Source organism: Tachysurus fulvidraco, chromosome 16 (assembly GCF_022655615.1).
Source record: "Tachysurus fulvidraco isolate hzauxx_2018 chromosome 16, HZAU_PFXX_2.0, whole genome shotgun sequence".
Taxonomy (NCBI): Eukaryota; Metazoa; Chordata; class Actinopteri; order Siluriformes; family Bagridae; genus Tachysurus; species Tachysurus fulvidraco.
Window position 1 is genome coordinate 16,750,805 of NC_062533.1, and position 15,553 is coordinate 16,766,357.

The 15,553-nt window shown below is 41.1% G+C and overlaps 2 protein-coding genes across 2 annotated transcripts; both read right to left on the reverse strand.

Moving 5' to 3' along the window:
* Window positions 1-3,202: 3,202 nt before the first annotated feature.
* On the reverse strand, window positions 3,203-12,490 carry zpax1 (zona pellucida protein AX 1). Its single transcript, XM_027155329.2, has 21 exons — window positions 12,221-12,490; window positions 12,091-12,140; window positions 11,930-12,025; window positions 11,357-11,481; window positions 11,132-11,272; window positions 10,934-11,017; window positions 9,848-10,012; window positions 9,643-9,739; window positions 9,351-9,571; window positions 9,124-9,277; window positions 8,829-9,037; window positions 7,272-7,389; window positions 7,006-7,205; window positions 6,746-6,854; window positions 5,614-5,783; window positions 5,411-5,514; window positions 5,201-5,331; window positions 3,821-4,007; window positions 3,570-3,711; window positions 3,380-3,479; window positions 3,203-3,306 (listed from the first exon to the last, which is right to left on the reverse strand). The coding sequence occupies exons 1-21, from the start codon at window positions 12,241-12,243 to the stop codon at window positions 3,233-3,235; spliced, it is 2,700 nt and encodes an 899-aa protein (XP_027011130.2). The 5' UTR covers window positions 12,244-12,490; the 3' UTR covers window positions 3,203-3,232.
* A 622-nt stretch (window positions 12,491-13,112) lies between these two features.
* On the reverse strand, window positions 13,113-14,835 carry ttc32 (tetratricopeptide repeat domain 32). Its single transcript, XM_027155315.2, has 3 exons — window positions 14,541-14,835; window positions 14,264-14,430; window positions 13,113-13,411 (listed from the first exon to the last, which is right to left on the reverse strand). Exons 1-3 carry the CDS (start codon window positions 14,669-14,671, stop codon window positions 13,287-13,289), a joined length of 423 nt encoding a protein of 140 aa, XP_027011116.1. The 5' UTR covers window positions 14,672-14,835; the 3' UTR covers window positions 13,113-13,286.
* Window positions 14,836-15,553: the final 718 nt, after the last annotated feature.

The following is a 15,553-nucleotide window of genomic DNA, read 5'->3' on the forward strand; positions in this document are numbered from 1 at the left end:
TATCGTCTTGAACGTGTAGACTTTTCATTATATATTATACTTTCATCTTCGTCATCTTCACTACCTTCTCCTGCATACCTTCCTTCTCAGGTTTAGTGCTTCAATACACAACAGTGATGATCCTGATGGTTCACCCACCACACACACCACCTGATGAGGGAGTTGCCGTTTAAAGCACACTTCACCTGATTCAGCCATAGATCTAAATAACTATCTAGATGTTTGTTCAAGTTATATTGATGTTGTAACCTTCTTTATGTCAATTCCTTCAAATCCCTTTAGACCAGCATCATTCAGGAGAAGCAGAGAAGCTGTTATGAAAAAAAAAAACAACAACAAAAGCATTTTTCTGTTCAGCCAGCAGATGAGAAATGTTCTGGAAAACCGTAAAGTGTTTCACGATCAAAATGGGCTTCGAGATAAGTCAAGCTGACCAGAAGAACCACAGAGGAACCTTGTTTATTTCCCACCAAGAGTGAGGAATGGAGATCTGGATCTGGAGCTCTCGAACGTTATACAGCGACTTCTCTTTGGTTCATGAGTTAAATGTGTACATCAATATTTCAGCTCTATATTTGTGCCAGAGGTTTTTTTTTTTTTATTCCAGAGTTTAGAAGAAAATCCATTTCATTTAACTGAGCCATCAAACATCTAATAATGAAGGAATTACAGGATGAGTCCAAGCAATGAACCTCTCAGATATTTTTTTATATCTATAGATCAATAAAATCCATGAATTTTTCTTTTTTTTTTCCATGAACCCCGTTTGATAAATTCCCGATTCACTCTTGATTTCCTGTCTGCATTTTTTTTTCTAATTCCCTTTTTTTTCCTTTACTTTGATCACGTCTTCAGCAAACGGGTCTGCTCGATGGTTCAACAAAATGACCCTTCAAACATCAAACAGTCGGAGCAGATAATGATGAGCCGTTATCGGTGTGGCTGGCGGCCTTCACAGACACGGCTTTCACACCTTCAGAGCGAGTCCTCAGACAGAGGGATTAGCCGAAAGACATCGCATTGAGCGCAAAATACCGGCGAGTCAGTAAAGGGTTCGAGGATCGAAGGTCTCAGACGTTTGAGGAAGTTGTTGGACCTCAGTGTTTGAAAATATCTATAGATTGAAAGAGTTAGCAGAATCTTGGCCTTTACTTTAATCACATAAAACTGGATTTCAGTCTGATCTGTATTTTTTAGAAGGATTTTTATATTTGGAGTCTTCTAGAGAATAAACACACAATATAAACTCGAATTACAGAATCACTTCCAGATCTTTACTGTGCTTCAGTGATCTGGATTTTATTCTGGGTTTCAAATTTGATTTGTTTCTGGCTCAGTTTGGCTTTTTTTTTTGTGAACATAAAAAAATCCACAAACATTAAACCGAGGATCTAAAATCTGTTTAGACCTGTTTAGATACAGTATTTACACGTGAATAGACGTGCGAATGTTTTCAGACTAGTCAGAGGGAAGTGATTAAAAGGTCATGATTTTAGACTCACAGCTTCATTTACCAACACTGATTTGTACAAATACTGCTGTAGACGCATTAAGAGGGAAAAGCTGGACTTTAATGATGAACTTTATATATTTTTTTCCTCCAGCTACATCTTGTATTTCAGAAACCTATATTTTCATGAAATATATATAATCACACACACACACACAGTACAATGCAAAAGTTTTAGGTGGGTGTGAAAAAATGCTGTAAAACAAAGAATGCTTTCAAAAATGGAAGTGTTAAACATTTATTATAACAAAAATTGCAGTGGATGAACAAAAGAGAAATCTAAATCACATCAATATTTGCTGTGACCACCGTTTGTCTTCAAAACAGCAGCGATACTTCTAGGTACACTTACACACGGTTTGTGAAGGAACTCGGCCGGTAGGTCGTTCCAGACATCTTGTAGAACTAAGCACAGATCTTCTGTGGATGTCGGCTTTCTCACATCCTTCTGTCTCTTCATGTAATCCCAGACACACTGGATGATGTTGAGATCAGGGCTCTGTGGGGGTCGTGCCATCGCTTCATGCTGGTTTGGAGGTAAAAGGTAGTAACACCGAATATTGATCTGATTTAGATTTTTCTTTCGTTTGCTCACTTTGCATTTTGTAAATCGACAGAAATAAACACTCCTTTATATTTCTGTAAGTATTCTTTGTTTACAGCAATTTTTCACACCTGCCTAAAACTTTTGCACAGTACTAATATATATATATATATAAAAAATTACACACTTTTTAATGAATGATTGAGCACATCAATGAACTCGATCCCAGTTGAGAGAATCGTGCATGGAAACTTGATGCTAACTCACTCACACTCAATACATCCAACCCTCTCACTCTTTGTAGCCATCTCTCCTTCCATCCACATCTACCCATTCCTCCCACTCACTATCCATCTCTCGCTCTCCATCCATCTCCATCCCACCCTCTATTTATATCCATCCATCCATCTCTCCATCCCCATCTAGACTTTGTTTAAAGCGGTCTTTCTCCATTCCCATCTGCTCACCCCTCCCACTCTCTTCCCATCCATCCACCACCCTCTCTTTATTCCTCAGATTTTTCTTCAGCATTCCTTAGATATTAAACACAAAACAACTGAAATGGCTTCTAGTTTTTCCTGTTTTTTTTTTTTTTATAAATTGGGCTGCTAATGAGATTTATTTTTAAAAGGCATTTTTTTATGTTGTACTCCTAAAGAAAACACACACACTTTTAGAAGTGTGACATTTCGTTTTGAATCTAAAATATTAGCAAAGATCAGTTTATCCAATTAGGATGTTTTTTCTCGCCTTTTTTTTTTTTAAATACACGTCTCACTTCTCTCTGTATCAAACCAAAGCAAAGAAAAGAGCGAACTGAAACATCCAGCTCCACTTTTAAAGATACCCTACGCTACCGTAGGTGTGGAAACACTACTGAAGTCACTTGGACTGGTTTTTAAACGTTGATCATCTTGTAATAAATCCTCGAGTTATGTCCACTGATGGTTTTGTTTAAAAGGTGTGAAGGAATTGTTATTTAAACGTGACGAGTGTGAGCAGACGTGACTGCATGCTCTTGGTGACAGTTCACTCGGATGTAACACGTTTAGAAAGAATCAAAAGGCCTCCTGCAGAAAGAACCGAACAGAAATACACTTTTTCTTTCCCTTTCCCTGACAGTGGGACAAGCTCGAGACACACACAGCTTTTAAGTCAACACTTTATTTATAACTGAGCTACAGGTTGGAGAGGAAAATCTTTCCAGACGAGACCCGCATCCGGTAATGTTCATGTCCTACGTTCCTGCGTCCTGTTGGAAAGACGAGCAGCGAGTCAGGGATGTGAACAGAGTGGTTATGACAGGAGAGAACTTCAGTACACACCTCTTTTTACATTTTCTGCCATAAATGACGGACATTTGGTGTTACAGACACCGTCGGACTGGTGGACGTCACACAGAACGGTTTCACATTGGACCAGGATCTGAAAGAGGGAAAAGACAAACCGCACGAGTTTAAGCATTAGTCTGTATGAAGCGCCGTTTGAGGTCAGATATAACGAGCGATGAGGCACCTGATCGTGAAGAGGCGTGTCGTCTTTGACGAAAGTAAACATATCGATTTTGAAGCGCCTCAAGTGAGTCGGGTATCGAACCCGGGCGTCGGATGCGACGGGGTAGAACGTGATTTGGTAACGGTCTCCTGGATTCGCACAGCTACATGTAAAGCACAGGATGAAAAATTATAACGAGGCATGATGTATTTAGAAAGTTCATTTCCTTCACGTCTCTGTGTGAGCGAGCGAGTGAGAGAGAGAGAAATTACCCGTTCACAATGAGATCCCAGCTGAACACGGAGCCTCTGTGATTAGCCGAAGCCCAGCAGTTCTCCAGCACAAGCTCTATTTGTGGGTCAGTGGACTGCATCAGCTCGACCTCGAAGAATAGAGGCTGCTTTAAATACTGCGCCACTGGATACTCCTCAGCCAGGTAGAAGGTTTCGTAAGAGGCGTCTGGAAAGAGAGAGAGAAGGCAGACAACATTAAGGTTTACTCCCGTTTACTCATCTGGTTGATGCTTTCATTTAGGGAGGGAGATGGGGGAGGGAGAGATGGAGCTTACAACTGAGACAAGATACAGTTAACACAAAACTGATGATGCTGCAATTTAAACCTGCGACCTTCTGATCGGTTGCCCAAAAGTTTTAACCACTTAAATCCACTCCTGTAGAGTTTTCCTGTTAAACCGTATACAGACATCTGCACCGGTCAGCATCATGTTTAGTACAGAAGACAGACACCGAGACGGAGGACAAAATCTCTAACAGAATCCTACAGTGAAGCAGTGAATACTGTGGTTAATCTCATTCAGCTCACACAGGTGTGAAAGATGTCCGTGTCTCTCCCTCATGTCCCCGTCCATCTCTCTCACTCCCTCTCGTTTCCCCATTTCATTTTTATGAACAGCAGATATGTTAATCCCTTTCCACTGCTTCTCTCTTTGTACCCATCCTGAGGCATCCAGACACTGTACCAGCTCCCAACGTACTCTGTGGGACGAAGCCTTTGGACGTCCACTGAGCCGAGGCCGACTCTAAGAATCCTGAGACATCTCCAGTTAGACTCTGTGACACTAAGGAGATCAGAAGTCCTTGATCCTTACACCAATACAACATTTAACTGACTGTATATTACAATCACACCCCCAGTGTCACCCATATGAGGATGGGTTCCCCCTTGAGTCCGGTTCCTCTCAAGGTTTCTTCCTTTACCAATGTAAGGGAGTTTTTCCTTGCCACTGCTGCCCGAGTCACCTCAGACTTGCTCATAGGGGGATAAATACATACACACTGTGAACTATATACATCTAATAATAACCTAGAATTTTTATTCTGTTAATTCTTATTTCTTTTATTATTCGTTATTTCCTTTATCATTAATTATGTTTACCTTCTGCTCTGTGTTTATGTTCTGTAAAGCTGCTTTGAGACAATGTCTATTGTAAAAAGCGCTATACAAATAAACTTGAATTGAATTTTCCCCCTCCCCGTCTCTCGTTCCCAATCCCGCTCACCCTATCCATCACGTTCTCTCCCACACCCTAGCTACCCTTCCATCACTCCGAATCCTTCCACCCCCATATTAAACCCTCCATCTTCATCCACCCCCCTCTCACCATGATTATTGTAGTGTACAGAGCACCCTACCTCTAGCGAGCCTCATCCTGACATGCAGTTCTCCAAAACCAGGATCTGCATGAAGTGTGCTTGGGCGCGGCACAGCGGAGAACGTCATAGCCAGCGTTTTGGTTATCTTGTAGTTGCAGACCACCAACACACTGACATTGATCAGAACAAAACACTGTTAGAATTAAGCATGAAAAGGGAGTCAGAACAAACATTAACACTACACAGTACCTGTACTCCAGACTGTTTTTTGTGGCCTTATGCGGCGCAGGTACAGCAGCCGTCCCCTCACCCATCGAGATGGTGTTCTCGTATGTCATGATGCCATCGTGGAACTGGAGCGAAGAGATGCGAGAGGATTAAATGGTGAAAATTTCTACTGAGGGGAAAAAAAAAAAAAAAAAAAAAAAAGGACGGCTGTAGCACGCACGTACCGTCCTGGTGGTTTCACAGCTGCTCGCATCAAAGGAGAAGTACGCAAAGCGGTCGTTGCTGAAGGCGGGTTTACACGACGGGTCTCTCAGCGTCAACTGGCTTGGGATCACCTGGCTCGCCGATTTCACCTTGACGGCGAGCGCGGTTATGGATCCGTTCGCAAAACATTCTACAGAGGGGTTTTTACACGAGAAAACAGATCCTGAAAGCGGAATCTCACACAAATCTTGATTGATCTGATCTAGCTTCCAAAGCACGGCTAAAATCTTTACGTTTCCAGGTTGAGCGGAAGATTTTTAGTTATATGCATTAAATATAGGACTTTGACTCGAGCTGAAATAGTGTCTTGAAACGTGCAACTTTACGCCCACTGGTGGCCACTTTACTACCGCGGTGACCGGAGACAGAAATTCTGGCTAAATAGTAAAGCTAAAGAGTAAACTTGAGGTCATGAGGTTTACAGCAGAACCTAGTCATCTTTAATTGCACATCTACATCATGTGCTGGAACTTTATGACTTAACTGTACATTTATCTCAGACACACACACGAATCCGCCACCATGTAATACTTTTTCCCTACAGTAAATCTGTACAGAGTTTCAGTCCGGTTTCAGTCCGTAAATAACACTAGCTACATAAACCTAGTTGTTCTGTCTTGTTGTGATATTAGCTATTAGTCTTATAAAGTGGATTGAAGTGTCGTCTACCAGAGCGGCCAAACGTGTGTCTCGCACCAGTTAGCAGGCATATGCACAATAGGAGAAATTTCTATGTGGCCTCAAAAAAAAGAAGTGTTCACATGCCGTTAGACTGTTTTTACAGTCCAAGTACATATCGTATATATAATGTGTAGTGCATTGTAAATATGTCTAATAGTACACTGTGTACCGACTATGTATGAGCACAGTGCATCTTTTTCACCCGCATGTAAACTGTTCTTAATATTTCTGTTTAATTACTGTATGTTAATTGTTCTGCGATTTCTGGAGTTCGCTCTCAGGAATTTCACTCACCATGGCACCCGTGCTGTGGTGATGTGACAATAAAAGTGACTTGACAGTATTTTTTTGTAATACTGCAACTTAAACACAAGTTAGAGGAAGCAGTACAGAAATCTCTAGATCACATACCTGTCATGATCAAGGGAAAGGTGCAGGCCAGGGAGAAGTTTTTAAACTGCCAGTCATTGTGTGTTATAACTAGATTGATACGAGCTCTCACGGATGACTGGTTGGCCTTCTGCAGTTCAGAGAGAGAGAAGTTTTGCAAGTTACTCTAAAATAAGCCGACACCACGAACAAACTTTCTAAATGTGAACATGACAAAAACAAAAGCACTTTAAAATGGTCAGAGGTCATGAATCACGAGAGGAAGTAAGGACATACTGCACCTCAAACACGACATCATGCGCCAGGAATGGCACAGTCAGGCCTATATGAGTGCCGTTCTCCTTCACGCCGTACTCCCTGTAGAGGTCAGCCGAGAGGTCACGCGTCCCGACCCTCACGCGAAAGTCCACGCTTTGGTTCCCGTGTTCAATCGTGATATAGAAGTTCCTGTCGTCGCAGACTCCGTTCATAGAAATCATCGCTGTGCAGAAACAAGAAATCAGCATCGAGCCGTCCTTCCGTCCCTCCATCCCGTAGTCGTACTTACCCACATCCTCACGAGTAGCTTCGACTAAAGCGCAGTGAGAGAAGGGAATAAATTCAGGAAGCACCAACAAGCCAAAGGTGATGGGGAGACTGTAGACCATGTTCATCAGCCTCACATGCTGAAAGTCAGAATCCTCAATCAATTCATAAAATAAATAAAAAGCAAAAAACACAGCTCTTATTTTTCCTCCTTTGCAGCCTTTAATACACCTCCGTCATATCATGAATAAGTCTAGACATGCGAGGCTGAATATTCAACACGGGTTCATGCTTTCAGACTTGAAAAATAGATTGAGATTAGAAAACAGTAAGACGAGTGAAAGGGACCAAAGAAAGAAGGTAAGGAAAGAAAGACAGAGGGAGGGAGAGCACTGCTGGCAGATGGATAGAGAAATGGATAGTGTGTGTTGTACGGATAGAGATATAGAAGACGTGAGAGTCGTCCTGAGCCTGGCTCTAAACATTCCATCAGAATTTTGATCATTCGTTCTGAGTAACAGTGAATCTGAGGAGTTTGGTGAATGTTTGTTGACAGGTTTCTAGAACGGGGGCAAATAAGCCTTTATCATCACCACATATACATTACAGCACAGTGGAATCCTTTTCCTTACATACCCCAACTGAGGAGGTTGGGGTCAGACTGCAGGGGCAGATATGATACAGCGCCCCTGGAGCAGGGAGGGTTGAGGGCCTTGCTCAAGGGCCCAGCAGTGGCAGCTTGGCTGTGCTTGGCCTTGAACCCCGATCCACAACCCAGAGCCTTAACCAGTTGAGCCCACCACTGCCCCCGATTAAGAATTCTAACAGTACAAAGTCTTCAGCTGGAATTTGGGAAAAATCTTAATTTCTGATCAGTTACAAAAGTAAACGCACCGTTTTTAATCTAGGTTAAAAGCTCAGGGGGAGAAAGGGAGAAAAAAAAAAAAAAGAGAGAAGGACAACAAGGACAGGGACAGGAAGAAGGAAGACAAGGACGACAAGAAGGTTAATTTTTCAAGCCATCATAAAATTCCTGTCTGAAAGATGGAAATAGATCCGAAACAAGGCCACACTGAACATCACAAACCTTGTTAACGCCTGATCATTAAAATATATCACACCTTCATCCTGACGTAAGCTTTACATTTTTTTTTCTTTGCGCTTTTTACAATAGACATTGTCTCATAGCAGCTTTACAGAACATAAACATAGAGCAGAAGGTAAACATAATTAATGATAAAGGAAATAAATAATAAAAGTGGTCCATTAAAAGTCTATTTTCAGGATCAATGCCTTTCATCTGTGTGTAGAATTTCAACTTAAAGAAATATATATAGATATTTTTTTTTTAAGTCACTGATGGAGTGGTGTGATGGAGGAATAACACACTACAGGACATGTGGATTTTGGATAACCATCAACTCTGTCGCTGATTCGCTTCCTGGATCAACGAGAGTTTTATTCCTTATTCATACCACGAAGGTCTCAAAATCAAGCCTGGACCGGATCCCAGAACCTGATGCAACAATCAGTGAATTCTAGATCTTTTAATCTGCATAGTTAAGCCGTGGAGACTTACCGTTCTCAGGACAGAGGGATCAGAGAAAGGGACCTTGATGCTGAAAACCTTGGAGCCGTTAGGAAATAAGTGTTCCTGTAAGTTATATCCTCTCTGGTTGGCCTCTTCCACACTCATCACGCCAGTGGACAAGGTGACGTTCAGCAGCTCCACGTCGGGAAGGAAGGAACCCAGAGTGATCTGAAACACGTCCGAGTCTTTGGCGGTGTCTGTAAATGGAAAGGAATTCATTTCAGCCGTTATGTTATTACTTACTGATGTTATATATTCATCGTGGCTTTAAATCTCTACTCACAGTTCGTGATGCGAGGTTGTTGATGCGCCGGCGGCGTAACGATCGGATAATGGACTTTGTATCTGGTGACATCAGACTTTCCTTCCATCCACAACATTTCAAGCATCGGTTCGACACTATAAGTGACGTGGTACTCGTTATCCAACACGCTGCTCTACAATGAGGGAAGAAAATCATCGATCAGAATGAAAATCCGGTCCGTACCAACCCAAGTAGTAGTGACCAACCTTATAATAGCCGTCTGGACCACCGACAGGCAGGGTAACGATAATCTGGTGCTCGGTCATCATCATGGTATAGCCTCGAGCGTTCATCTCTGTCTGATTGAGCCTCTTTCCGTTTATCCCCATGTAGATTTCGAGCGCCTGATGGTTAGGAGCAGTCATCAGAGGACTGATGTACTGGGGCATGTACCATGTGATGAGTTTGTCAGTAAAATGGAGTCCACCTGTAAAATGATTGAGATTAAAGGAACGGTAGATCTTTTCTTGTAAACATTACCCATCTTTAATTACATACCAGTTGGACAGACAGCAGCACCGTCAACAATGGTTACAGACCAAGCCTTCTTGAAGTAGGTGCTCACTTTAAAGACCTTCATTTGTACCCCATTCACCTGGTGGGAGGAGAAAAAATATAAATAAACCCACCAGAGAAAAATCAGAAGATCTCCTCCAGCAGTAGAGATTGGAGAGATCGGTCACAGCGCTACTTGCTCACGTACATCCTCGGTATACGTTTCAGGTGTGTTATAGGGGCTTCGCAGCACCAGTCGCGTGGAAGTCATCGATACGCCATAACCTGCTTCACGAACCGCATCCAACATCATCGTTTTTTCTTTGGGCGTGTAAAAGACCATCCGCCAAATATTGCTGAGAGTGGTAGAAACCTGAAGACAGGAGAATTGAAGGGAACAGCAGCGTGTATTAAGGAGGTTTTGGATACTCATTCATTCATTATCTACCGCTTATCCGAACTACTCGGGTCACAGGGAGCCTGTGCCTATCGCAGGTGTCATCGGGGCAGGATACACCCTATATGGAGTGCCAACCCATCGCTGGGCACACACACACTCACTCACACACACCGGACAATTTTCCAGAGATGCCAATCAACCTACCATGCATGTCTTTGGACCGGGGGAGGAAACCGGAGTACCCGGAGGAAAACCCCGAGGCACGGGGAAAACATGCAAACTCCACACACACAAGGCGGAGGTGGGAATCGAACCCCCAACCCTGGAGGTGTGAGGAGAACGTGCTAACCACTAAGCCACCATGCGCCCCTTAGTAGTTTTGGATACTACTTTGTTCAAATTAGAAGAAAGTTGCACGGACAACTCCTGACCAACAAGTAAATAGATCACACTTTATAAAATTGAATTTGTGGGGATATAAATTAAAGAAAATTAATGAATTTGTGAAAGAACAAAAACAAACAAGTAAGATCTGTGGGTGGAAAATCCATGAAAATGAACATTTCTGGAACAAAAAAAGTAAATAAAAATCAAATCACAAGAAAAATGTATTTGTGAAGAAAAGTAACAAACTTATACATTTAGGACAAAAAGAGAAAAAAAAAAACCAATGCAAGAAACAAATGCACTGAAATCTCAAAATCCGTAAAGCTAAAAGCTTTAAAGTGTCTAAAACCCAAAAGGTTTTCATTTAAAGATGATCTAATATCTGGTAATACTTAACTTTAATAATAAACAAACAAACAAAAACAAACATTTATTGGCCCACAAAAGACATTAATCTAAAGAAGTAAACTGTCCGGTTCCTAACAGGTGACGTCACCTTACAGTTACCTGCTGATCGACAGAGAATCCTGACACCGTTGGTCTCGGCTGCTTAGGCAGATTCACATCAAGGCGTCCTCTGTGGACGGAGACCTTAAAAAAACAGATCTGGATTAAAATAAACACAAAACAGTCTATAGAAAAAGACAAGGATTAAAAGTATCTTATGAAACATTCACAGCCTTGTTCGTGTGCTGAGGAAATCACCTCCATGAAGTTTCGTTCACAGAGAATCTCACGTGAAGCCCACTGATTGTATTCGCAGGTCTTTTCCACCTCAAGCACGTTGTCAGACATTTGATTACCGTAAAATTGCAGGCGCAGTCCGGTATCAAACACGACGTCACCCTGAGACCAACAAGACACAAGAAGCAACAGTCAACTCACTAGTCAACTGGAATCATGCTCAACTTTCCAGTAAGTTTTCAGTACATGGTTATGAGTAAAGCAGCTTAGCAGTGATGTGTAGATTCTCGTATTTCCCCAGGGATCTGACTCGATGCTGTAGCCACACTGACTCGCCAGAGCTCCTGTTAGCATCACGCTTTGTGAACCATCTGGACATTTAAAGGGAAAATATTTTCATGTAATAACAATCTACAGATGTAGACACGTATCAGACGTCTATAGATCTCTCTCTCTCTCTCACACACACACGTGTCTTTCTATACATCTATCTTTTTATCCATCTCTCCCCATCTATCCACTCACACTCTAACAGTCAGTCATTTAATCCATCCCTCTCCACCTATCTATCTACCTCACACACTAACCACCAACCTTTTAATCCATCCCTCTCCATATGTTTCTCTTGATCCATCTCTCTTTATACATCCATATCTATCTATCTCCCTCACTTTCTAAACACCTATCTATCCATCCATCTCCACCTATTTATATCCATCCACCTATCTATATTCATCCCTGTCTATATCCATACACTTATTCCTATCTATCTATCTATCTATCTATCTATCGCTCAAGCTCGGTTTGAAGAACACTTACTGAGGGCTTCGACTTTGAGCTGACGTCCAAAGGACAGAGATCGATCCAAGGTAAGCTTCATAACATTTCCAAGACATTCCAAACTCAAGCCAGCTCCTGTAAAATCATAAGGTCACACCATGCCAATCCAGTTTGGTCTATAAAAATAATTAGTTACTCACTCTGACTGAAAGCTTCGCCTGCTCCAGCAAGCACCAGAAGCCAGAAGGCACTACCAAAAAACACAAACCCAATTAAAACAAACAAACAAAAAACACCAGTTCTGATTTAATCTGACCTCAGAGAACTTACCATAATTCACAGAAAAGTGGCATGATAATGAAAGGGAGGCTTGTGGAACCTTGAACAAGCTTAACAGTGTGTTGTGTTGAGAAAAACACCCACAGACCTACACAGATCCTTCAACAAGCTGCTGAATATCATGAGGTTCTGCAAATGTTCTCGAGGTGCCAGGATTGAAGAAAAGCACCAGAATATCGAGGAAAAGGAACCAACGTGAGCTCGGCAGCTCAAACTTGAGAACGGACGTGATGTTCAGCTCCTCTGAGGTGAAGTAAAGCCACTCCTACACAGGTGATCCTAATGAAGCTGATGCTCATTAGTCACAACTCAGCCCAAGCAGCCGCCTTATCTAGTAAGATCTAGCAACCAACATGTGACAAAGTTAGAGCTTCAAATTCATTCTTTATTCCTTTTTTTAAGAGGCAAAAACATGGAAGTTTCATTTCCATGGAGTTTGTTTGTGTCCATGTTCAGCATTGAATGTGTTGATAAATATGAAGTATTTCATATTAGTGTTTCTTCAGTTTTTTTAAAAATTTTTTTCTTACACAGATGTTTGTATCTTCAGAGTAAATGTTGATATCAAACCCATTTCTGCTCTCTGAGAAGCTCCAAGTGTTTGTTCATCTAAAAAGCAGCTCAGATTTCTTTTCAACACATCCTTTAAAATTCAGTTTAACATCAACACTTGGAGAGTCAGTATATTAAAGAGAGTCAGTATATTAAAGAGAGTCAGTGTTGTTCATATTAAGGAAGACAGACAGAATCTGTGGGGTGCCAATACTTTTAAAACCAGTGATTTAAAATAATAAAAAGAAACAAAATTGTTTCTTTGTTTTTACAGGAGCCGAAGAAACAGCGAATATATCAAAGAATGCGATGGACAAAACAGGCACTGCAATTTTGTTCCAACAACCATTTAATAATATTTGAATAATTTACATCAAGTATGAAGAGATAAAACTTCTGCTTTAAAGCAGACCTGAGCAAATCTCAACACATGCTGAAAAATCTGTTTACATTAAAGTTTAAATTAAATTAAAGTCATAAACGTGGTGACGAAAATCCATCATCATTAACTTCGCCTTATTTTTTCTTCATAGTCCAGAATTGTCTGATGCAAGCTTAGTCTGGCATCTTCAAAGTGGCTGTTTATCTCCAGCGCTTTCCTAAAGTCGCTCTCTGCATCTGCAAAGAAACCTGCGGGAAAGAGAATCATGCGTGATGTAGGGAATAAAAGACAATACGGTGTGACGTTACGAGGGAAATCATCTACGGCTCAACGCTGACTTTAAAAATTGACTTTATTTATAATGGGATTTAAGTATTCTGACGTCTTCGACACCATGACGGCAATCATGTACTGGATGTTTCCTAAGGCTTGATAGATAGATAGACAGATAGATAGATAGATAGATAGATAGATAGATAGATAGATAGATAAACAAACAAACAAATAAAAGTCCATCATGTATGGAGACTTCTGGGACACTGCGTATTCTACACGTCTTCAGAAAACCGTCCATTTTTTCCTACTTGATATTCGAATGACAAATTCTTGACCAATATATGAATATGCAAATTATGCAAATTGAAAGGTTGGATGAATATACATAAATATAATGAATATGCAAATCGGTCTGTGAGGTCATTTGGGGACGTTTTTAGGGAATCTACTTTCCCCTGAAAACAGCTTGCAGCATCTTTGAGGCTTATGATCAATCAATCAAATTTTATTTATAGAGCACATTACAACAGCCAAAAGAAGCACAAGGTGCTTTCCAGTAAAACAACAATAAAAACCAAAATAAATAGAATCAATAAGAACACAATGAAACATAAAATAGCAGTTGAAACCGGGTCTATGCGTTAAAAGCTTGTATGAATAAATATGTCTTCAACTGCGATTTAATTTGATGTGAATAATAAAAAAAAAAACAGAAATTAGATGAGTTACAAACTTTATTGCTGTTGTAGTTTTAGAGTGAAATGATGTGCTTTGTGACAGAAATGTAAGCCAGGAGTAATTAAAAAGGGAGTGTGGACACCTACCCAGTCTATAGAGGATTAACCCCCGGTTGTAATAAGGCACTTCAAACTCTTTGTTTACTTTAATAGCTGAGCTGTAATCATCCATGGCTTCATAAAAATCAACCCGGAAGTACTTCACCTGGCCGCGGTTATTGTAGGCTATGGCGAGGTCATTACTGTCGCATTGTCTGTAGTGTAAATAACAACATCATATGGACAATAAACATAGTATTAAGATCAGATTCTGTTAAACACACACAGGTTAGCGTTATTCTGCTAAAAGGCTTATTTTAATCACCCAGATGTTGTGCAGATGTTGATAAACTGTGTGTATAACTCCTCTGCGCGTTGGAAAAGTTTGTTGTTAAACTGTTTATCAGCTTCATTCAGGATCGTTTGTCTGTTTAACGCGTCTTTGTGATGCTCCATGTGTCTGTCTCTCGGCTGACAACAACAAACAAGAGCACTTTTCTTCCTTTGTGTTTCTGTTGGATCCAACAGATATCAGTGTCGGTATCAGTGGCGCCGCCTTGCGACCAGGAGGCGCATGAAACGTGAAGCGCAAGCTAGTGATAGCAGGACCGAGTCGAGTCGAGTGATAGGACGACCGAGCCGAGCCTTTGAAAAGAGCCGATTCTTTCAAGGACTCGGCTCCTTTTAAAGACTCGGCTCATTTTAAAGACTCGGCTCTTTTGAAAGTCTCGGCTCTTTTGAAAGTCTCGGCTCTTTTCAAAGACTCGGCTCTTTTCAAAGATTCGGCTCTTTTCAAAGGCTTGTCTCTTTTCAAAGACTCGGATTTATTCAAAGACGCAGCTCTTCTCAAAGGCTTGGCTCTTTTCAAAGAATCAGAATCAGAATCAGAAAGGTCTTTATTGCCAAGTATGTTTTCACACACGAGGAATTTTTTCTAGTACAGGAGCTGAACAGTGTAAACAGAATGGTAAAGACGGCTCTTTTTAAAGAATTGGCTCTTTTCAATGATTCGGCTCTTTTCAAAGGCTCGGCTCTTTTCAAAAACTCGACTCTTTTCAAAAACCCGGCTCTTTTCAAAGGCTCGGTTCTTTTCAAAGGCTCGGCTCTTTTTAAAGACTCGGCTCTTTTCTAAAACTCGGCTCTTTTCAAAGACTCGGTTCTTTTCACAGACTCGGCTCTTTTTAAAGACGGCTTTTTTTTCAAAGACTCGGTTCTCTTTTTTTCTTTCTTTCTTTTTCTGCCTAGTTTGAATGCAGCATTTCTTTTCTTTTCTCAGTGGGGGCATGTTCTGTTAGCCAGATAAGATTGTTTAAAAGTTTATATTGTTATTCGTAGTTA

Bases quoted from the DNA above. Each gene is read 5' to 3' on its own strand.
- ttc32 (XM_027155315.2), bottom strand. From the start codon at position 14,671: ATGGAGCATCACAAAGACGCGTTAAACAGACAAACGATCCTGAATGAA. The intron at 14,431-14,540 runs GTGATTAAAATA...TTTACACTACAG, and splicing joins AACATCTGCACAACATCTGG to ACAATGCGACAGTAATGACC. The intron at 13,412-14,263 runs GTAGGTGTCCAC...TCTTTCCCGCAG, and splicing joins GTTAATCCTCTATAGACTGG to GTTTCTTTGCAGATGCAGAG.
- zpax1 (XM_027155329.2), bottom strand. From the start codon at position 12,243: ATGCCACTTTTCTGTGAATTATG. The intron at 12,026-12,090 runs GTGAGTAACTAA...ATGATTTTACAG, and splicing joins AGGCGAAGCTTTCAGTCAGA to GAGCTGGCTTGAGTTTGGAA. The intron at 9,740-9,847 runs GTACGTGAGCAA...TCCTCCCACCAG, and splicing joins CTGAAACGTATACCGAGGAT to GTGAATGGGGTACAAATGAA.